This window comes from Lycorma delicatula, chromosome 1 (assembly GCF_047948215.1).
Source record: "Lycorma delicatula isolate Av1 chromosome 1, ASM4794821v1, whole genome shotgun sequence".
Lineage (NCBI taxonomy): Eukaryota > Metazoa > Arthropoda > Insecta > Hemiptera > Fulgoridae > Lycorma > Lycorma delicatula.
In genome coordinates, this window is record NC_134455.1 from 287,593,537 (window position 1) to 287,618,775 (window position 25,239).

The 25,239-nt window shown below is 32.3% G+C and overlaps 1 protein-coding gene across 5 annotated transcripts in view; it reads right to left on the reverse strand.

Moving 5' to 3' along the window:
- mip120 (Myb-interacting protein 120) overlaps nt 1-25,239 on the reverse strand; it is a 111,299-nt gene that overhangs the window by 41,469 nt on the left and 44,591 nt on the right. For all 5 annotated transcript variants that reach the window (XM_075379091.1, XM_075379077.1, XM_075379086.1 and 2 more), the window contains exon 8: nt 261-395. In XM_075379091.1, coding sequence (XP_075235206.1) covers nt 261-395 — 135 coding nt within the window. The remainder of the gene's footprint in view (nt 1-260; nt 396-25,239) is intronic.

Consider the following 25,239-nt stretch of genomic DNA (forward strand, 5'->3'; position numbering starts at 1 on the left):
CAATAGTAAATTATTATTTCAGCCATATAATTAATGAATAAATGCCAAATGATGAATATAATAGTACAAGCTAGATGTTTTATCGCCTAGAATTAGAACACTATAAATATATCAGAAATATTATAAGCTAAATGTTTTATCAGCCTAGAATTCGGGCACTATAAATAAATCATAAGTCCTGACAATTTATACCCATTTTAGTTACAAATAAAATTATAAATATGCATGCACACAAGACCCAAAGTAAAATAAATTATTACCTGTTGAATATACTGAGCTGGAACCATGACAATATTGTTTAGAGCAGTTCCTTGGACAACAGTTGTGTTACCAGTGGTAGGTTCTTTTAACTGGGTCACAGATGATGGTGCAGGAATCAATACCCTTTGTGTATTCTAAAAAAAATTAAATTTAAATAAATTTGTAACAAGAAATTATTTGTTGATATAATGATAAATAGAACAAAAAACTAAACATACAAATACTAAAATCATAAATTAACTTAAACCTTTCAGTTTAGACTGCTGGCCTCTACTTAAAGCCCAACAGTAGCTTTGAGTATTCCAAAGCTGAAAGCAAAATACAGCAGATATATTTTTGTTGCAATATTTCCTTTAGACAAATAATTTGGAAGTAAAATAATGCCTAATAAAAAAATATACAAATAAATAAAAATAACACTCCAAGTGACACAAAAAAAATAATACAAGACACTTAAATACATCATTTACAATTTTATACAAAAGAGCAACAATTTTCAGAAAAATCATTTCACTTCAAAAAAAAAAAAAAATACAGAAGATTATAAAATGAATATACAATTCAAAATGAACTCAAATACTCAAAAGCACATAACAATTACACAATACTATATATACTAAAATTAAAAATATTACAATCAGCTGTACTAAATAACACATTCAGTAATCACAACCTCCTCTATGAATCATGAGACCTTGCTGTTGGTGAGGGGGCTTGAGTGCTCAGAGATACAGAGTAGCTGGACCGAAGGTGCAGCTACTCTGTATCGGAGAGGTATCATATCGGAGAGGTATCTGTTGAGAGCCAGACTAAGGAATGATTCCTGAAAGAGGGCAGCAGCTCTTTCAGTAGTTGTTAGGGGCGTGAGTCACAATGACTTAAACGGCCGTATCAACATCACTCAGTCCTCTGAGTACTGCGCAGCTGAAAGCAATGGAAAACTACAGCTGCTTTTTTTTCCAAGAAAATGTGGCTCTCTGCATTTTCACATAGCAATAATGGAGGCGCCTTCCTTGGTAAAATATTCCGGAGGTAAAATAGTCCCCCCGTTCGGATCTCCGGGTGGGGACTACTAAGGAAGGGGTCACCAGAAAATTAAAAAATAACATTCTACGAGTCGGAGCGTGGAATGTTAGAAGCTTAAAAAAGGTTGGTAGGCTAGAAAATTTAAAAAGGGAAATGGATAGGGTGAATGTGGATATAGTAGGAATTAGTGAGGTTCGGTGGGAAGAGGAAGGCGACTTTTGGTCAGGTGATTTTAGAGTAATTAACTCAGCATCAAATAATGGGCAGGCAGGAGTAGGTTTCGTGATGAACAAGAAGATAGGGAGGAGAGTGGAGTATTTCAAAACGCATAGCGATAGAATCATTGTAATAAGGATAAAATCAAAACCTAAACCGACAACGATTGTTAACGTTTATATGCCTACAAGCGCCCATGATGATGATGAGGTAGAGTGTGTATACGAAGAGATTGATGAAGCAATTAAACACGTAAAAGGAGATGAAAATTTAATAATAGTTGGAGATTGGAATGCAAGCATTGGAAAAGGCAAGGAAGGAAATATAGTGGGTGAATACGGGCTGGGCAGAAGGAATGAAAGAGGGGACCGACTTATAGAGTTTTGCACGAAGTATAATTTAGTAATTGCTAACACCCAATTTAAAAATCATAATAGAAGAATATACACTTGGAAAAAGCCAGGCGATACTGCAAGGTATCAGATAGATTATATCATGGTTAAGCAAAGATTTAGAAATCAACTCGTTGACTGCAAAACTTACCCTGGAGCAGACATTGATAGCGACCATAATTTGGTGATAATGAAATGTAGATTGGGGTTTAAAAACCTGAAGAAAAGTTGTCAGATGAATCGGTGGAATTTAGAGAAGCTTGAGGAAGAGGAGGTAAAGAAGATTTTTGAGGAGGACATCGCAAGAGGTCTGAGTAAAAAAGATAAGGTAGAAAATGTAGAAGAAGAATGGGAGAATGTTAAAAAGGAAATTCTTAAATCAGCAGAAGCAAACTTAGGCGGAATAAAGAGAACTGGTAGAAAACCTTGGGTTTCAGACGATATATTGCAGCTGATGGATGAACGTAGAAAATATAAGAATGCTAATGATGAAGAAAGTAAAAGGAACTATCGGCAATTAAGAAATGCTATAAATAGGAAGTGCAAACTGGCGAAAGAAGAGTGGATTAAAGAAAAGTGTTCAGAAGTGGAAAGAGAAATGAACATTGGTAAAATAGACGGAGCATACAGGAAAGTTAAGGAAAATTTTGGGGTACATAAATTAAAATCTAATAATGTGTTAAACAAAGATGGTACACCAATATATAATACGAAAGGTAAAGTCGATAGATGGGTGGAATATATTGAAGAGTTATACGGAGGAAATGAATTAGAAAACGGTGTTATAGAGGAAGAAGAGGAAGTTGAGGAGGATGAAATGGGAGAAACAATACTGAGATCTGAATTTAAGAGAGCATTAAAAGATTTAAATGGCAGAAAGGCTCCTGGAATAGACGGAATACCTGTAGAATTACTGCGCAGTGCAGGTGAGGAAGCGATTGATAGATTATACAAACTGGTGTGTAATATTTATGAAAAAGGGGAATTTCCATCAGACTTCAAAAAAAGTGTTATAGTTATGATACCAAAGAAAGCAGGGGCAGATAAATGTGAAGAATACAGAACAATTAGTTTAACTAGTCATGCATCAAAAATCTTAACTAGAATTTTATACGGAAGAATTGAGAGGAGAGTGGAAGAAGTGTTAGGAGAAGACCAATTTGGTTTCAGGAAAAGTATAGGGACAAGGGAAGCAATTTTAGGCCTCAGATTAATAGTAGAAGGAAGATTAAAGAAAAACAAACCAACATACTTGGCGTTTATAGACCTAGAAAAGGCTTTCGATAACGTAGATTGGAATAAAATGTTCAGCATTTTAAAAAAATTAGGGTTCAAATACAGAGATAGAAGAACAATTGCTAACATGTACAGGAACCAAACAGCAACAATAACAATTGAAGAACGTAAGAAAGAAGCCCTAATAAGAAAGGGAGTCCGACAAGGATGTTCCCTATCTCCGTTACTTTTTAATCTTTACATGGAACTAGCAGTTAATGATGTTAAAGAACAATTTAGATTCAGAGTAACAGTACAAGGTGAAAAGATAAAGATGCTACGATTTGCTGATGATATAGTAATTCTAGCCGAGAGTAAAAAGGATTTAGAAGAAACAATGAACGGCATAGATGAAGTCCTACGCAAGAACTATCGCATGAAAATAAACAAGAACAAAACAAAAGTAATGAAATGTAGTAGAAATAACAAAGATGGACCACTGAATGTGAAAATAGGAGGAGAAAAGATTATGGAGGTAGAAGAATTTTGTTATTTGGGAAGTAAAATTACTAAAGATGGACGAAGCAGGAGCGATATAAAATGCTGAATAGCACAAGCTAAACGAGCCTTCAGTAAGAAATATAATTTGTTTACATCAAAAATTAATTTAAATCTCAGGAAAAGATTTTTGAAAGTGTATGTTTGGAGTGTCGCTTTATATGGAAGTGAAACTTGGACAATCGGAGTATCTGAGAAGAAAAAATTAGAAGCTTTTGAAATGTGGTGCTATAGGAGAATGTTAAAAATCAGATGGGTGGATAAAGTGACAAATGAAGAGGTATTGCGGCAAATAGATGAAGAAAGAAGCATTTGGAAAAATATAGTTAAAAGAAGAGACAGCCTTATAGGCCACATACTAAGGCATCCTGGAATAGTCGCTTTAATATTGGAAGGACAGGTAGAAGGGAAAAATTGTGTAGGCAGGCCACGTTTGGAGTATGTAAAACAAATTGTTGGGGATGTAGGATGTAGAGGGTATACTGAAATGAAACGACTAGCACTAGATAGGGAATCTTGGAGAGCTGCATCAAACCAGTCAAATGACTGAAGACAAAAAAAAAAAAAATAATAATCACATAAGCATTCAACCATATATATAATTTCCACCTTTAAAGTTTTTTAGATTAATTCTTGAGGTAATATTATAATTATCATAGAGTTAATTATAAGTCATAATCACAAAAATAATACTTAACAATTAAAACTATAATTCGTTTCAAAAGTAAATCATACAGGGCATAAACTGATAATATATAAATGTTTCACTGTAGTTTTCTTGTATAAAGAGAAAGCTATGTTAAAAGTTTTTGAAGTAAGGTGGAAAATACAAAAACACCCTAAAACCGTTAAATTAGTTGTACTCAAAATCTAAAAGTAGATTTTTTCGGGGGGTTATCAAACACTGTGTTATCACAGGAAAAACTATACAACAAAAAAAATTTCCTCCTCAGAAAAATATTAATAAAATAAGATTAAAATTACTATGAAATAGTATGATAACATAATTACAAGTACAATAATAAAAGATATATACCATTAAGATAAAATATACAACACAAATAAATAAAAACAGAATTTATTGTAGGATAACATTAAATTTCATGGAGTATATTGATTCTTTGTAGAAGTAAGAACACTAGATCTAGTACTTCTTATCATTACCCAGGGTGTGGCTAATGTTCCTCACTAATTTAAATTTACATTGTAAGGCCGCATAACATATGTAATCCACAGGGATGTGGTGCACAGTCAAGCGGCAGTTACATCTTATACAGGGGTGCATTTTCTGTTGACATCAGATACCTGTGAGTAGGTCTGGTAAGTCTTAACCGCAATCGGCAGAGGACCACTTCCTCAGTGAAATTTTCTACATGAAGAGCACCATGGCAAATCTTTGATGAGTTCGAGGTTATTATTCACTGTAGCAGTCACGTCTCACCTTGTCACTTTGCTCGAAGAGTGTATTTTATATAATTAATAAAGTCAGAAGTATTAACATGAGTGATAAAGTACGGCTGACTACACACGTCCTTAGCAATGGAATCTGCATGTTCATTACCCAGAACTCCCAAGTGACTACGAATCCAGCAGAAATTCACTTATGTTGCGATAGTTCAACTCAGCGATTGCATTATAGATTTTGGTGATGATAGGATGTCTAGAATACAAATCTTGTAAAGCTTAAAGAGCACTATATGAGTAGTTACAAATATGGATATCACAGTATTTAGGATTAATGATATTCAAAGCCTTATTGATAGTGTACATTGTAGCACTAAAGACACTTAATATTAGGTAGACCAAACAAATAGGTCTGTCATTAACAACATGTGCATATCCAATAGTATCAATTTGTTTTGATTCATCAGTGAATATCACTACGTCTGGGTTTGTCTTGGAGAGAGATTGGTAAAACACTTGCTGAAAGATGAAAGGAGTTGTTGAATTTTTATTGTATATGATAACGTCAAAATTAGAATTGATCAAAATCAATTTATTTATCCTCCAAGTAGGATATGAATAGAGATAAGTTGGTAAAATAGAAGGTGTGTCTAAATTTAAAAGGTGCAGTAAATATCAGGTACAAACATCGACTGGTTCTGTATAGCATGGATGGTTTTGATACCTTTGTAAATGAGGGTTCAAAAGAACTGCATTATAAACCAGTTGATTCAGTTGTCCTTTAAGCCAGACAGAATGAGATGCTAGAAGCTGGTCCTGCCAATTCCAAAGTAATAACACCATAGTCAACAAGTAAGCAATACACAATCAACAAGTAGGCAATACAACCACAATCTAAACGGTAACAAACTAAGGAATAACAAAAACATAGCATAAATGAACGGCATATGACATATCAATTGCAAAATCAACAACAAATAAAGAACAAGAAACAGGTGGCTGCACACATTTAGTAATACTGTTGATGCTGTAGTAAACAACGGGGTACTTAATACACTTCCTTGAGGCATTCCATTCTCCAAGCTGATGCTATCCAACAAAGAATCTCCAACACCAACATGGAAAGTTCAATCATTTAAGAAACCCCTAATAAAGGCCAGCATATTGGTCTTGACTCCCCATTCTTTAAGTGTGTTTAGAATAGCACAGCGCCAGGTCGTGTCATATACCTTCCTGATATCAAAGAAGAAAGCAATGAGGCACTGGTGGAGCAGGAAAGCATTTGAATAGCTGTTTTTAATGACACTAAATGGTTAACAGAAGATTGTTCATGGGGGAACCACACTGGTCTGGAGATAAAAGGCCATGTCTTTCTAAGTACCACATAAGCCTGTGGTTCACCAATCTCTCTTGTATAAAACACTTGTCAAGGAGATATGGCTGTAGATTGAAGGGTATGCTTTATCTTTATCAGATTTGATACGACAACGGCTTACAAGTGTTCTAGCGCCTATTTGGGAAGGTATGAGAGCATACAGAGACAAATGTCACATCCAGGAACAATGTCACATAAGTTTTTTAGTGCATGTGACAACTCACTCAATGCAAAGCATTTAATTCAGCAACCAAATCACCAAGTTTAACAATGTTATTTACATCTGTATCTTGTACCTCTGAAATTCATTAGTGTATGAGGAAGTGAGACGCCAAACAGAAACAATCTGCCAATTTAGTTACGACTGCATAAGATGACATATGAAGTTCATTGTGAATAAGTACAAGTACAGATTGTTTCTGCAATCCGCACAAAGCTTCTTCCACACAGCAAATGTGGGAGTTGGTACCAAAAGCAATAATAATTGGTTTATGGTTATTGCCATAAAAGTCTTCACAAACAGATCAATTAAGACGAGTTAGTAAACTAATGTTGGACAAAGTAATAGTCAATGTCATAAACATACATAATCTGTCCTTCAGCATGCAGAGGATCAAGTCTTGTCTCATTCTGTTTATGATAATTCCTTGAGGGGAACAGACTATTGAGCCCCATGAAATATGATGGGCATTAAAGTATCTCACTATTAAAGAAGTAGATGCAATTTGGATGAGGAGATTTTCTATAGCCAGTGCATGAATTCTGAGTTTAGCGAGAGATATAGATTGCAGATGTGTAATTAGAAAGGGACAGAGATTTTTATGGCAACTCCAGGGATGTAGGTAGCTAGTGGTAGCCTTGTAGCTGATACCCAGTCCTGCATCAAGAAAGCAACCCCACCACTTTCTATACTGTCTATGAGACAGTCATATCTCTCACAGAAAGAGCCCCTGAGCATTACTACATCTTGTTGCAATAAGTGCATTTTTTGGAAGCACATTATAAAAGATTCTTGTGCACACATCAATACACTAAGGTCCTCAATGTGGGAGCAAAGACCTCGAATGTTCCACTGGATAATGTTCATATATGACAGTAAAGCTTGGGAACGAAGTTCATCTGCTACTTCAGTAACAATAATCTCAGGGCAAAATATTACATGACAGAATTGTATTTAAAGTTTTGTAACATGTCATATTTACGTTTATATCGCCCATGTTGGTGAGGCATAAGAGACTGATTTTACTCATCATTAAATGTTTCAATTAATATTGATTCATCTCTAATTTATTTATATATATATATATATATATAGAGAGAGAGAGAGAGAGAGAGAGAGAATTACAGATGTATATAAAATTATTTATAGGTGATCTGATTTTTCTTCTTAGAATTTTTAATTGTAATCACCTCTGATGCTCTGGAGTCAGGTGGTTCCTCAATCACATCCTCCAATGTATGAGGTGATGGTGAGGGAGATTTTGAAAAGTGAGAAGTTGCAAACAATGACCCAAAGTGGGTGTTTGTGTGGGGTCCTTTAACAATGATTGGACAGCTTAATGCCAGCTGTATCACTACTGACCATAAAGGCAAAACTTTAGGGACAAGAGCTTTCAAAAGTATTTCACTAATGTTGATTTTGCTGACCGCAACTACTGACTTCTTGTTCATCTTAGTTAGCTCCAAGATAGTGACTGTGAGTGAAGTAACTTGGTCAGATAAAATCTGAACAAGCTTTTTTAACTTGCTGCAGGATCCACACTGCTGATTACACATTTTCAGGGGCTTGTCTTGATAAAGCAGTGGCAAATGAAATGTCTGGTTTAACCAGGTTACTATTTATACTGTTTGTGCGCTGGAAAGGATAGCTTCTGCTCACTACAAATTTTTAGAATTGCCTTCTCTTCTTTAAAAGTGGGCAATCTCAGGAGCGAGATAAATGTGATCCACTGCAGTTTGCACATTTTTCATCTTTCTGCAAGTTTTTCATTGTGACCTTCTTTAGCACGTCGAGCACAGTTTTCAGTTTTCAAACAAAATTTTGTAGCATGGCCATACTCTTTGACATTTATAACATCGCCATAGCTTGTGAATGAAATTATAAGGGAAGGTGTAGGTTCTTCCATTCCAGTCTGGCGTTTCATTATTCGCTTCATCTCTACAACACATTGGGGATGAAGCTAATCTGTTATTTCAGTAACATTAATCTCAAGAAGGTCCTGGCAAAATATTACTCCACGGCTTGTATTTAAAGTTTTGTGACATGTCGTATTTGCATTAATACCAACCATGTTGGCAAGTCAAAAGAGAGAACAAATTTGCTCATCATTAAATGTTTCGATTAGTATCGCTCCATCTCTTAATTGTTTTATGGTCTTCGGTGAGACAATTGATTCTCTTACCACTTTGTTGATCAGGAAAGGCGAAACTTTATGAAGGGAATCTTCCTGACTATTTTGCATAACTATGAATCTAATATTTTTAAACTGTGGACAGAGTGCGTCAAATTTACATTATCTTCTACATTACTATCATCCTTGTCAGACAACACTGATCAAGACCTTTTCACAAGATTATTTTTGGCAGTTTTTTCAGATGGACCACCATAATGTTTTCTTTTGGATTACTAATTTTGGTTCCACAAGTACTGGGGAAATACAAGACACCTCTGCAGAGTCCACGCGTACAGACTAGAGCTAAATACAACTGGGTTTGCCCAGGTGGACTGGATACATAGAGCCATCCACCCATCAGCATGATAGTTTCCAACTTTGGTTTAAGGTTGTTTTGTAAAATTTGCAATACTACTGAGTGTAAATGTAAGAAGAAACAGTGTAGGAAGTTGTTGTATAAGGGTATATGTTGTAGTATAATGTAAAGTGTAAACGGTTCAGCAGCGCGGGTAGTAGGAAGAAAAAGGAAAAAGTAGTTAATGGGTTATTCTATAATACATATATAAAAAGATACAGTTATTACTTTGTAGTTTATTTGTCAAGGGGGAGTCTCAAAAAGCAATAAGAAAAATGCCTACATTGATTTACAGTTTATTAAGATTATTTCAGTATCATTAATTACATACTAACACATAATCCCATTGTTCTATATCCCCAGATTTCATCCCTATGATATCTTTTTATGATATTAAGGTTAACAAAAAAATAGATAAAAAAAGACTGTAAATATTTACTGCTATTATGAATAATGGTAACACATGATCACCTTTATTTCATTCCTGATTTCATCTGGGTGAAATTAGGAATGTTAGTAGTACATAAGAAAAAAAATATATATTAATGATATATACGAGGTGCAACAATCAAGTAATGAGACTGATTTTTCTTTACAAGATGTGGCAACCCTGCAGCTGGCGCAGGCACACCATCTTTGACCTTGGTCTATAAGCTGCTTTTAGTCCAAGCGGCACATTGATGCAACTGCTCAGTCGTGAGTTGTGCTGTAATAAGAACACGTGTTTGTGTCCCTCGTCACAGCTTTTTGGACATCTTCAGTTGTTTGAAAATGGTGTCCCTTGACCGCCATTTTGACTCTTGGAAATAGAAAAAAGTCGCACGGAGCGATATCTGATGAATAAGGTGGCTGTGGTAGAACTAACATTTGTTTTGAGGTTAAAAATTGCTGTACTGACACAGTAGTATGGGATGGCGCATTATCGTGATGCAGAATCCAATTATCAGCAATGTTGGCACGGACACGAAGAACTCGTTTACGAAGTCTTTCTAAAATTTCTTTGTAGAAATATCGGTTCTGTTTGTCCAGGAGGCACCCACTCTTTATGAACAATTCCCTTGGAATCGAAGAAGCACACAAGCATGCATTTCACTTTTGACTTTGACATGCGAGCTTTTTTTGATCTGGGTGATCCCTTTGGGCACCATTGCGAACTTTGGCGTTTTGTCTCTGGATCGTATTGAAAAAACCAACCTTCATCACCAGTGATAACACGGCTCAACAAATCTGGATTGGTTTCCGTTTGCTCTAACAGATCGGCTGCCACATTTTTCCGTGTTTCTCGCTGTTGTTGTGTGAGATTTTGGGGACCATTTTTGCACAAATCTTTCTCATACCAAGATCTTCAGTTAATATTAGACAAACCGTTTCTCGATTTATGTTGAGTTCTTCTGCAATCATTTTCACGGATAATCTTCGATCAGATCGTACGATTTCACGCACCCTGGTCAAGTTGACATCTGTCCATGAGGTTGATGGTCGTCCACTCCGGTCTTCATCTTCAACATTCGTTCTGCCATCACTAAAAATTTTATGCCACCGAATAACTTGAGCTCTTGACATAACCTCCTCTCCAAAAGCCTTCTGAAGCTTACCATAAGTTGTCGTTGCGTTTTCACCTGATTTAACGCAAAAAGAAATGGCATACCGTTGCGCAATATTTTGCGGTTTCATTTCTGTGACAAGAGACAGAAACACGTGTTCACTTATTACAGCACAACTCATGACTGAGCAGTTGCATCACTATGCCGCTTGGACTAGAAGTAGCTTATAGACCAAGATCTAAGATGGTGTGCCTACGCAAGCTGCAGGGTTGTCACATCTTGCAAAGAAAAATCAATCTCGTTACTTTATTGTCGCACCTCGTATATTTATCAACAAGATAATATTTATGACTTTCTGATATCGAAAACTAATGTTAACAATATTTTGTAGAATGAAAGTAAAAAATACACACTACTGTTGGATGTTTTAGCCAATTCCAGTTGTAAACATATAGTTAGCATTAAAAAATATTATTTCTTCAGTATTAACTGATTATGATTTTAAGTGCAATTTATTGTAAGCAGTTTTTTAGTGCTTTTACTTCCTTGTACGAAGTAAAAAAAAGTATTTTGATCATGAAAAAGTTTTCGGATTTCAATAGAAATATCCATTTTGATCATCCCTGAAACCATTTTGACTAGTTTCAGCATGACATCTGTACATACGTATGAATATGTGGGCATATGTATCTCGCATAACTCAAAAACGATTAGCCATAGAATGTTGAAATTTTGGATTTAGGACTGTTGTAACATATAGTTGTGCACATCCGCTTTTGTTTGCAATTGACAGGACCAAGTGTCAAAAAAAGCCCAAAATCCAGAACATTTGGATTTTGGACTTTTTGTTAACTGCTGTAATAAGCCCTCATTGAGAGCTTTTCAACAATACATCATAAGTGGTACTTATTTTCATTGATTCCAGAGTTACAGCCAAATAAAATTTTAATTAATGAAATATTTGGATCTGACAAGAGAAAGGCACATCAGTTCAAATCTGACTTAACTTCTTTTTTTTTACATTTAAATACACTGATTTATTAATAATTATTAACATCTAATAGTAAAATAAAAATTTTACGAAAAATAATAATTCAATAACAATAAATAAAAAAATATATGATGTTATTAATGAAATAAAATGTTATGTACTTTTCATTTTAAAAAAGTGGGTATATGTAATTTAATAGGCATATAAGCAAGTCATTTGGTGTCCACATAAGATCTTTTAATTTTCCAATTTATGGTTTTCTTGCAAATAAATATATAATATTTTTAAAACCGAACTTTATGTCTTAAGTTTTTAATTCCATATGCAAAAATTAATAATATTGGACCAAGCACTAAGCAGTTTAGTATGTGGAATGCACACAAAACTGATCAAATAACTTTTTTCATACCTTTCAAGGGTCGGTCAGTCTATTTTACAACATAACGCTGATAATTAACCAAGTTGATAAACACTGCAAAAATGAAGATTTAAAAAAAAATTTGACGGTTCTAATGTTTAATGCAAGATGATCATATGGTGAACCATATGATCATGTAAACTAGAAATTAATTTGGATAAAAACTGTTAAGACAAGATATAGCTCAAAATAAAAAACCAGGCACTTCTGAATTTAAGATGAAAAAGGTTTGCTGAAATACAATGATTAACAGAAAACATTTTAAAAAAAATTAAAATAATTTATCAAATGACTAATTATAAAGTATTATTTTTGGATGATCAGAGTTTTCTGATTTTCTTTTTATTTCTACATTCTAGGAACCTTGAAATTAAAAATGTACATATGATCTTTAGAGTTAAGTTAGGATACGGAAACAAGGAGTTTTATGAGAAAGTAATTTAATTACTTTTTGATTTTGATAAATCCAAATAACTTGGTAAAAATACACTTACAACCTCAGAATGCAGATACATAAAAAAACATTAGAATAAATACAAACTTAGTAAAAATATACGAGTGATTATATCTAAAGTAAAGACCGTTTCACTGAAAAAAAGTTTATTCTGAAAACTTTAAAAAATATTTTATTTCTCTTAAACTACATATCTTATACTTCTTCTCTATATAATTGCCACATGAATTAAGACATTTATCGTAGTGACACACCTACTCCAATACACTCTCATCGTATTCTTCTGCCACCAGTCTATTTAGCCACTGATTACAGCATTTTTAAGTTTATCACTTGCAAATTACTTACCACTCAAAAGTTCTTTCAATTTCCCAACAATTGGTAATCAGAAGGAGCTATGTCCGGACTATATGGTGGGCGATCATAAATTACCCATATAAATGTTCTCAGTAAATCATGTCTTGGACCCATAACAAGTGGATGTGCATTATCATGCAGCAGGACGATGCCGTCAGTCAGCCACCTACATTGCTGATTTTGAATGGTGCACCATAACTTACATAGAGTTTTGCAATATGCTTCTGCATTTATAGTCGTTCCACGAGGCATGAAATCAATCAGCAGTATGACAAACCGATCCCAAAAGACTGTGGCCATCAGTTTTGCATCCAAATGTCTGTGGCTTGAGCTTTGTTGGTAATTGAGGATGACACTATTCACTTGACTCCATTTTCTCTCTGGTGAGTAATATGAATCCACATCACCAGTAACAATTGAATTAAGAAACTCATGTTTTCATGAGTTTTCACCTTTTTCTGCGTAGCGCATCAAAATTCAAAAGCAAATCCTATTCAGATTTTTTTTGTGACGTTCCATTAAGAAGTGCTGTGGCACCCAACGTGCACAAACCTTTCTGAAGCCTAAATGGTCATCAACAATGCAACCAGTAACAGCTCTTGAAAATCAGGAGAAAGAAGGGCCAGGTCAGAAATTGTTGAGCAATGATCTTTTCTGATTTCAACAAATCCTCAATGATTATCGAGAGCCTCCCCGAACGTTCTTCATCATGCACATTAATTCTGTTATTTCTAAACCTTTCACACAATTTCTGAGTGTTTCTTTCATTCATTACATTACCACTGTACACAGCAACCTCCATGTATTTCACAGTCGATAGCAACATCGATTTTCCTATTCATTTTATAATGTAATAACTTACACATAATCAAAGATACTACAACACAACTTAAAGACAACAACGCAGTGTGTAGATTACTAGGACAGCCATGAATGACACAGGTTCACCAACCTTAAGGAGAGAAATTTCCCAGCGGCCTTTACTTTAGAGATATCCCTTGTACATCTCTATTTTTATGTCATCAGCTGGTTAATAAGCAGTAGCACTTTAAATAGTAGCCCAATGAACAGTAACAACACCTTTGTGCCCAGCCCATACTTTTGATGGGTTTTCATAATTTTTTTTTCAAAAACCATGCATCCTACAAGAGACAACGTTAGCATAAGATTATACAGAAAAGATCACATAACATTATGGTTTTAAACATTTTTTTCCAAAGATGTTTTCAGTAAGAAAGAAATTTGTAAATCTATGTACTAACAACTAAGATAAAAAGAACTTTCTAATGAGTATGTGATAATAAAATAATACATTTAGAAAAAAATATTTATGAATGTAAAAGAAACTTTTATTTGAATTTATCCATCAAAGATGGGATACTTCAAACAATTCATGTAGCTGTTTTATATAATTTGCTATATTTTTTTTTTTCATAAAAGAAAAAATAAATAAATAAAAAATAACCCCACAGTAAGCAATGCTTTTCCCAAAGAACCGCAAGATAAAATAACACCTAGTTACTTTAGAATATACAATAAAAATCAACAAATTAAGTATAGTTTACAAATGAAAAGTTCATTGTTATGAAAGTTTTCAGTACGCTGATATTTCTCAGCTGCTTTAATGGGCTTACCATTGATTACTAAGACCAGATTTTGAAAACATATGAACACTATAATCACAATTTTTTTTACCTTTTAAGAGTGTTGAACTACCTCTGACAGGACACATAAAACTCTTTGTTAATGCATAAATGCACCATATACGAATAAGTCGATCATAAATCATGAATTAGTTACTGAAGTCACATTGAAACAACATTTTTAGTTGCTCTTTTCTTTCTCATTAAAAAAAAATGCATGTTCTAATAAGGTAATTGGATGGATTTCGCATGACATCTTTAAAACAAAAAAAAATTGCTGAACATGTAAATATGTAAACTTATAAATTGGTTATATGCTTGTGAATCATGGTTCTTGACTCAAATAGTTTACTATAAAATTAAATGCAAAAACCCACAGGAATTTTTGGGAATACACTATATGCAAAATAAAATTTTTCTGAAAGTTTAATTTGTTGCAGAAAAAATAATAGCCCATTTCATAAATAGGTATGAACAAACATGGTGGCATGTATTGTACTTCCATGAAGCTTCAAATGATAATGATTTCAAAGTTAAAACTTAATAATCAGAAGTAGAAATAGACCTGGTAATGCAAATTAAAATATTAGAAAAATACTCCTCTCAAGTTTTAAAACCATTTAGGTTCTTTATTGTCTTTTAAGACAATAAAACTATATCTCTTATCATTTAATTGTTGTACCACACGTGCAACATCTCAAGAGAATAGTATCCTTGAAATTGAAGGGTATAAAGAAAAGACATAATCTGGTTAGCCCAACTGCATGTAATGAACAATTTCAAGTAAAAGAACTACGTTTAAGAACCATGGATGAAGTTTCACTCCTGCTGTTATAATTTTTAAGTGGCTAATGACCTTAGCAGTCATTGCTTCATAAAATTTAAATAATAAACAATTACACAGCAACTTTACATACACCAAGATTTTATGGAGAGCAGAATACTTTCATAAATAGAGAATTTTTCCTACTTTCCTACCTACTACATCATACAGTACTACATATCTATTTACTATTAAAAAAAAGGATAGAGGTTATTCTTGATATTGATTTTAAGTTGTTTGTTACACAATATCTTCATTGTATTACATCAAAAACAGTGTTTAGCCTGACTTTGGGGCTGTTTTTTTTAATTACTAAGCCACAGTACTACTGAAATCTTTAATTTCAATAAAATAAAAATATTTAACTCATGGGTAGTAGTTATATTCATTAGTTAACTATAGTCAAATTATATGTTTATACCACAGAGCTGGTTTAGTAGTTAGCTCGTAGCAAATCGGTTGTTTAACAGCTGATTTTCAAAATCAAAGACTGTAAGGTTCAAATCCTAGTATACTAGCTTTTGAATCTTATAACCTTTACTAGTACTCACCTCTACCTAACTTTTACTAATAAAAGTTAATTGCTTTTATACAAATGTGAATACCAGTATACTTTTATGGCTTGTGGTTCAATTAGCCACACATCTCAGGAATGGTCAGCCTGACTACACCTCATTTATATGTCATACACACATATCATCCTCATCTCAAAGGCTGTGGTGGGAGGAGGTTGATTATTATTCACTAGTTGAACAAATGGTAATGTATACATTAGGAGGAAAATGTGAAAAAAGTTTTTATGTTTAGTCTTTATACTATTAGCTGCTTTAATGAAAAGTATTATATAGGCTAAATCTTCAAGATTGTTCTCATAATTTTACATAATAAAAAAGGATTTGTAGAAATTAATTAAAAAAATATTTTGTTTATTTACAAACAAATTTGTCATTAACAAGAATTTTTGTGTCCTGCATCTTCATAAAATGGTTAAGAAAATTAGTTCTGACAAATCTGATGTAGAAAAATGTATACCTAATACCATTAAGATTTCAGCTGCCAAACTATAAAATAGTGCATAGCTCATTTAGTCCTGATCTCCAGCCAAGAGTTCTTTCAATTATTACAAAGAATCTGACATTGTATGAAAAGAAAATGAACAAAATATTTATATAAACTTTCCTTTTCAGAATTTCTGTAATATTGAAATAAATAAAAGAAATTAAATAAAAAATTTTTTATTTAAGATTTTTATAATTTCTTGTTTTTGCATTTTTTGTAGGATGCATGATTTTTGTCACAATCACACAGACCAGTTGCTATAACTAATACGATGGTAGGAATATACAAAATGTGTTACTGTAGGATTAAGTATAAAGTAGATGGTTATAGTGACAAGATATTATTCCTTAAAATATTACAAAAGAGTTATGGGTTGAAATAATACATTTTACATTATTTCTGAATATGCAACTAAAGAGTTTTCAGGACTAAAATTTATAAAACTGAACTAACTATAAATTCAAAACAAAATACTTGCAGAACTTTTATAAGTGTAACTATTAATTAACTGCAATTTAGACAAGACTTAATTTATATAATGTTGAGTTAATAACATAAACTGTCAACCCCGATTAAATAGTTTAAAAAAAGGATTTGAACCTTTAACCCACAAAAACATTTGGGAATATTTTGAAGTTTTTACCAACAAAACAGAAGCAACTAGCAATGAAAATTTGTCAATGGTACAAAAATTGTGTATTAAAAAGTACATAAAATTAAATAAAACCTATAATACATCAATAATTAATAGTGACAGCACTGTTAATCTTTGCTTTTATACTTTTACTACATCAGAAATCATTTTCATACACGTCAGGTATTTTATATCAATAGAAGGAAATGATAAACAAAACAAGTTAAAAAGAAAATTTGCAGAAATAACAGATATAATTTCAACAAACGTTTTCAGCTTGTTCTGAATAATTCCCTCTACAATACTTTAATACAATACCTTCAATTTAAGTATTTATATGAACCCTTCATTCACTACAGTGAAACCACATGAAGCAATTGACACAAAACATTACCACAATAACTCTAATGTAAACTACAGTAAGTAAAATAACAGGCACAAACATGAACATAAAATAATTATTACATTAACACATGCATACTCGTACTACTTTCAGTATTAAAATTAATAACTGTCAGCTGAAAAACTATTAAGTACAACACAATTATTTTCAAAATGATAAAAAGGTGGGGAGTAATTTATAAGAAACATAAATAATGTCTAAGTACACCAGACCCCAAATACATTTTATATCTGATGGTTTTTCATTCACTCAACAGTAGCTCATCCCCTAAAATGCCAAAAAGCCTAACCCAAATCAATGAGATTGACCAACTTATTGGAAACATCTCCAAAAAGTACTACCTACAAGCACCACAAAAATATCTCATAAAATGTTACTTAGTATATTTTTCCCAATGAAATTAAATAAGGAGCGCAGAATCAATACAAAAGTTATAGTTTCATAATTGAGGGAGAGGTCTGACTGATAAAAGAACATATTCAAGTCTAAAAAATTACTACTTTGGATATGTTTTCCTACCATAATTTAAAATCGCATAATTTCGCAATGAAAATATTCAGAACTAAAATTGCTTTGTTTACAATTTTTTTTTTTTTAATTGCACTTTAAATCTGAAGTTTTAACAATTATATCAAGTAAATCATGAATACAGTGGCAAACAAAAGTTTTTTAGCAATTTTTATAGAAAAATTTCTGTTTAATAATGTCAGTTCAGAGCATATCAAATAGAAACAAATCATATATATAAGGATCATTCTACAATTAATGTGACAAATGGCAACAATGACAAGACTTATTTAATAGAGTAAACAAAAACTGTCTGATGTTCAAATTAGCAACTCCAGACTTAGAAAATATCATCAATTCAAAAAGAGTTTCCATTATTCTTTGTATAACACATACAAATAAAGGGAACATGTAGATGTATGAACAGAATGCTATGACTAGCTTTTTATTTTCTGAAGAAGAAATTCACTCACAGATATTAAACAATCTATACTATTATGTAAAGAGAAAGAGGGTTTTTTATGTTTGGGATAAATGAAAAAACTACCCGATATCTCTTGCTACAAAAATTTTACCTATGTTCGGGATAAACCAAAAAACTACTTGATCAATCACACCCAAATTTTTAGCCCATGTTTCTTGGCATAACAGGTTTTTAAATATACTTCATTTTGAAAAATCTGTAAAATAAAAAAAAAATATATATATGGTATAATTATTATGAATAGTAAAAAATATCACTGTTGTATTGCATATAAAAAACGGTTCAGTTTTAAATTCAAGGATTGTGTTAAAAGTTTTCACATAAAATAAAAACAATATTAAAATTATAAAAAGTAAAATTAAAGTGAAGAATGGGCTTTTTCGTAAAAAAAAAAAAACAGAATTTAATTAAAATCGGTAAAAAAATTTGTTGATAGTTGTCTGATGTTTCTTCTGATGTAACGTAGTCAACCATTTGTCTATATCTGCCACCACAGAAAAAACCAATTCTGGTACATCATCTTTTGAGTCAACGAATCGTCGAACAGAATCAGCATTATCTGTAAATTCCATTAAAGTTGGGGTCGGCATACAGGGTAGTTCATTACTGTCATTATGCGAAATCCGAATTAGTCTCTATGGTGTCATTCTCATTTGCCTTTGCGTTAATCGTATTGATTGCAATATCTTCATCAGTAGATATTCAGCTACTACCAAATCTTCGTCTATAAAAACATAATCCTGAAAAGTTACATCACTGGGTACTTGCAAAACATCGGCAACTGACTGCCATTCATTATCATCGTCATCATCACCATTATTGTTGCTAAAACGAAGGTTTTCACTGCTGGTTTGTTCACATCCTGACAAAATAACGGGTTGTTGTGGGTTTTTAAAATCCAACTTTTTTAAAACAGTTAAAAATTGTTGGCTCAGTCACATCATTTCAAGATTTTTTAACTTCCGATAGACAATAAAGAAGATTAATTTCTGGTTTTTGTTTCTTTTCAACCATCTCTAATCGTTTTCATTATAATCCTTTTCCTGTACATTTACTTAAACTTTTGTATAATGCTGTAATTCATTTGTTGGCGTTTAGAAGTAACATTTGCTGGAAAGAAAACACGTTTTATCGATAACAATTCCTGAGGAAATGATTTTGGATGTGCCGGGTAGTTGTCAATAAATATAAAAAACTTTCTGTTTTGAATGACAATGATCCAATTTCAATAACATAAATTTGACTAATATATACATATATAGTAGTGGAGATTTGCTGGTTGAAGCACAAACTTTAATGAATTGTGAACTGTGAGTGTCTATCACTGTGTGAGCTGGGTTTAAACTAAATTATTATGAATATATAAAAACCAATTTCTAGGCGTTTTGAAATTTCAAGTTTCAAGGGTTAAAAGGGATTTTTGAAACTCTTATTTTTTAATATCTCTCTAAAAGATGAAGAAATCTCCCTTTTTTTGGTGAGTGTAATCTTCACATCAATAAACAAATTTCTGGATTTTTTAAATTCTACCTTGAAAGAGGATAAAGAAAGATAAAAAAAATTTTGAACAATGACTGTAAATTTTCCCAATACTGACTATAGTAAACGAGATATCAGTAGATTTGGGCTTGCAAATACGCTTCAAATAAATATTTAAAAATATTTTTTAATTCTGACTTTTTTTAAGGGGTGCAAAGGTATAAGACACTGTGACTCAACCAACACAGCCACTATCAGTTACTGTATGTGTGACTGGCTGCATCTGCTTCCAGTTACTTGACTAAAAGACATGAAATAAAAAGATTAACCTGTACGAGAAACACAAGTAACCATACAGCACGGACGAAGGTGCGATGGAGAGCTAGTACAGTAATAAGTGCATTAAAATGCAAATTTTTATAAGTGGCTTGAACAGTTTAAATTGGAGTATCACAGATTTTTACATAACGGAAGACCAGTAGAAACTTTGACTGACTGTAAAATCACTCAATGACCTTATTCAACAGTGACACGCATAAAAATGTGAGAAATGCTGAAATTTATAATGCCAAGTATTAGCACTGCCCATTCCATTATCCAATACAAGCTGAATTACCACAAAACATGTTCAAAACTGATTCTGAGACAGTTGACTCAAAATCACGAAGTCACCAAATTAACATTTATATTGTCTTAAAAAACAGTTTTGAGCAGAAGGTATGCTTTTTAATATCAAATAACTTGTGGTGAAATTTGGATTCATCATTTTGAGCCAAACATCAAATAATCAGGAATCCAAACATCAGGGTACGGAATAAAAACATCGAAGTCCAACGACCAATAAAAAATGCAAAACCTATGTGTAAGCTGATAATATGATGCTAATAGTGTTTTGAAGCTATTAAAGCCTCTTTTATTGCAATTATTAGGAAGAACAACATACAATCATCAACAGTGAGTACTTTTGTAACATGCTAGAAAATAAAGTGAAACCCACAATAAGGAAGAAATCCCATAATTCTTCTGATTGATAACACCAGCCCCCATACCGCTCAAGACATGGAAAGCATCTAGGTGAACAATTCTTTACTAATGGAACAAGAAAGCACAAAAAAAAGAGAGAATGCCTAAATGTGGTTGGAGGGGAAGAGTAGCATTAATTTCATAGTCATAAAATAAATAATAATTTTTCTACAGTCATTTGTCTTTACTGAGCGTTCCTCGTAAATAAGATTATACCTTTAAACCTTGTTAATAATCGAATAATATGCAAACGTCACAGTTTATTTATACAAAATACAGACAAGTAACCTACTAAAAATGAATTACCTATTAAAAATGAAGTTCTAGTTTACTAAAATTTTATTCTTGACTCAAGAAAATTATAGCTTATAAAGCAAACGTACTGAATTGGTGTATGGGATGAAAATAGTTAATTACTTTTTGCAAAAAGATTATCATAAATGGAGCAGTATTAAGCAATTAAATGAAGTATGTGGATGAATTCTTTACAACAGAAAAAAATTTTTTCAAATTATATTTTCACAGGCATAAAACATATACTCGAAAACATATAATTTCTTTGAAAATGATTAATTGTTCAATAAACAATGTTTAACAGACACAAGGTCTATTCAGAAAATAACCGAACTTTATTTTTTTAATGTCTATTATTAATATTACACATTACCCTTGTCCCCTTCAAAGTACTCCGCTACCCTATTCACACACTTCTCCCAGTATGTTTCCACTTCGTGAAGCAGTCAGCTTCATTTGAAATGGCCTTTACGGACCATGATGAATTTGCTTTAGTCATCAATATTCTCAAAATGGTGTTCTTTCATCACCAATTTTAATTTTGGAAATAAAAAAAAATCACAAGGAGCCATGTTTGGTAAGTAGGGAGACTGAGGGTCGTCAGTCATCTGAATTTTGGCACAAAACTGATGAAACTGATGAAGCTGAGTGTGCAGGCGCATAGTTGTGGTTAAGAAACCATGAGTTGTCTTGCCACAACTCTGGTCTCATTTTGCACATTTTTTCATGTAAACATTGTAAAACACCTTAGTAGTAAGCACGGTCCACTGATTCACCTTGTGGCAAAAATTCAAAATGCACAATTCTATTAAAATTAAAAAAAGCAGAGAGCATCACTTTGACATTGAATCGAGATTGACGTGCTTTCTTGAGGCGTGGAGATCCTTTGCCAATCCATTGTGATGATGAATTTTTGTCTCAATGTTGTATCTGTAACCCAGCTTTCATCTCCCGTTACGATCCTTTGCATGAATGTTTCATCATCATTGTCTTGGTTTGTTCAAAATGTTCCCGACAAACGTTCACTCGATGTTTTTTCTGCTGTTCAGTCATCAAAGGAACAAACTTTGCTGCAACTCAATGCATATTCAATTTTTCAGTCAAAATGTCATGGCATGATCCAATTAAAATGCTTTGATTTTCTGCAAGCTTTCCGACAGTCAATCAGCAATTTGCACACACCAGATCGTTGATTTTCTGAACATGGGTATCATTGGTTGAAGTCAAAGGCCTTCCTGGTCGAGAGTCATCTTAAATTGACTGACGCCCACTTTTAAATCATGAAAACCATTTGTAATACTGCATACAATCTACAACATCATCTCCATAAGCTTGTTTCAAAAATTGAAATATTTCCGTAAAAGTTTTGCCCAGTTTAATGCAAAGTTTTACGTTGTATAGTTGCTCTGAAAATTGCACATTACAAAAATCCCTACTAACACTTAAACACTTTGCACTCAAACACGAAAACAAAATGAGATATCAACAATCCAAGAACATGTGGTTACAGAGGAGGTTATGCAGAACACAATGTTGCCAACCACACATCACTAAATAACTCCATTGGTGCGTAACTAAAAATGTTTAGTTATTTTCTGAACAGATCTCATATATCAACAAATAATGTTAATCATTGCCAATTTTCTTTGTATTCTCAAGAATATTTTGCATTATGTGTAACATTGAACAAATCCTCATAAAAATCATTTTAAAGAATTCAATATATTTTTGTACATAAAAAATAGTATTTAATAAACTATTCTTATTAATCTAAACTTATTATTTAATAAAATAGTATTTAATAACATTCTTTTTTCTACGGTCTTATCACTCTTTTACATATCCATCAGGTCAAATAGACTTCCTTAAAAAGAAAATTTTTAATTTTATCGACTGCATTACAAATTAAAAAATCATTTAATTGTTTCTCCTTTTATGACTTCATTTTCACAATGATCACTTAACTTTTCTTTTTCTTTACAAAATTATAAACAATTTACTTATACTTAAAAAGAAATCTGACAGTCTACACACTTTGGAATGTTAACTTAGACCAAGCACTAAAAGTGTAGAGTAGCCAAAGGTTAGCCATGAAAATTAGACGTTGAGTTGATCATGATAACAACCAGTATGCCATGAGTACAGATGTAAAATTGTCATTGTCATTGTTACTACGGGTTGATTATTATGTTTCTTTATAAAACTGAAAAATATGAAAAGATTTTGTAGGCAATATGAATGACATGTGAATTTTCAAATCTATGGATTTGAAAAACACTTTTATGTTTACAGTTAAATTTGTATTGGACTTATTGTGCGGTATACTTAGGTGGTTTTTGTTGGTAGTAATTAATTACTGAACAACATCTTTATTAAAATTATAACCATAAGTTATCATTAATATAAATTTTTAAATAGTATTGGAGTATCAAACATTTAATCCAACTGGTTTCTTTGCCAGATTGTTTAAATAAAATTTAAAATAAGATTTATAACATTAATTAAAATAAGAACAATAACAAACCATGAAACTGTATCAGCTAATTACTCTTTATCCCGCAATTTTTACCCAAAAGGTTTTGCTTAAGCTAGGGCCTTTTAGTCATGAAAAGGTTTATGAACCAATGTTCAACAATTATTACAATGTTGAACCAATGTTTTACAATTAGTGTTCTTAGTATTTCCTGAAGATTAACAACCTATACTGCAAGAAATTATCACTGTACACATCACATATGTACAAAATGTTTGTACATATTAGATATTAAATGCTAGCAGATGAGCGTGTTTTAGTACTTTCACACATCAATAAGATGAAATATGAAACACAGTATAAAAGATGAGACTTGGTGTTGCACACTTGAACTGAAATAACACTCCTTCCAATGGAACCATGCCAGCTTACCACCAAAAAAAACAAAACATTTAACCAATCTCAACAAGAGTAAATACATGTACTACACTTCAGGACAGACAGTCAATCAGGACCGCATTATTTTAGTAAATTCATGCCCCACACACCAAATTAAATTCTTGTGCTTATTATTAAACATTGAAAAAACTACAGTGTGTCACCCTAAACAAATGCCATGACAAATTGACTTTTGGGATTCTTTTGATCCACGATGATGCTCGATTGCATTAACAGCTGTCAGACAATATTTTGTTATACCATTTGAGGGAGAACATATCAATCACTTCACCCAGTAGCTATCATTTGGTACCTGCAACTTCCATCTCTTTTTATGAAGTACTTCAGGGTCACAATTTTCATGACAATGACAACTGTAAAAATAAAGTGATAAAAGGCTAATGACACAATTGGCATTCCTTTGATAAGGTATAAAAAAAGCTTATGAACACCTGAATATTAAATAATTTGTGGAGTCTACATAAAAAATAATTAAAGGTTTGTAAAATTTGATAAAAATGATTCATTTTAAAATATAACTGTCTTTTTTAATAATCAAAGAGAATTCACAATCAGACAATTTAACCTACAATATTTCATATTTTACTTTGTTTTCATGAACTCATAAAATACAATGAATCAGCTATGCTCCCACTCAAAAAACATGGGCTGCCTCAAATCAACATTAAGTCAAGAATTTATGCCATGAGTATAGATGTAAGTTGTCAGTGTTAGTTTGGGGTAATTACTGTTTCTTTATAAAGCTGAAAAAATTTTTGTTTGCAATAATCAATGATGTGTAAACTTTACAACTGTATTTTCCTAAAAAGTTTTGAAATGAAATTAATTTTTTTTGCTAAGACCTAGGACCCGTGTGATCAACAGAAATTATATATTTTTCATATGTTTCCAAGCAAATAGTATATCTCCATAAAATTCATTGTGTTAAGACCATTGCTAGCTTAAATTAAGCTAACAGTATGAAGAAATGTGAGGTTTAATGAGAAAAATTTAGGAAAG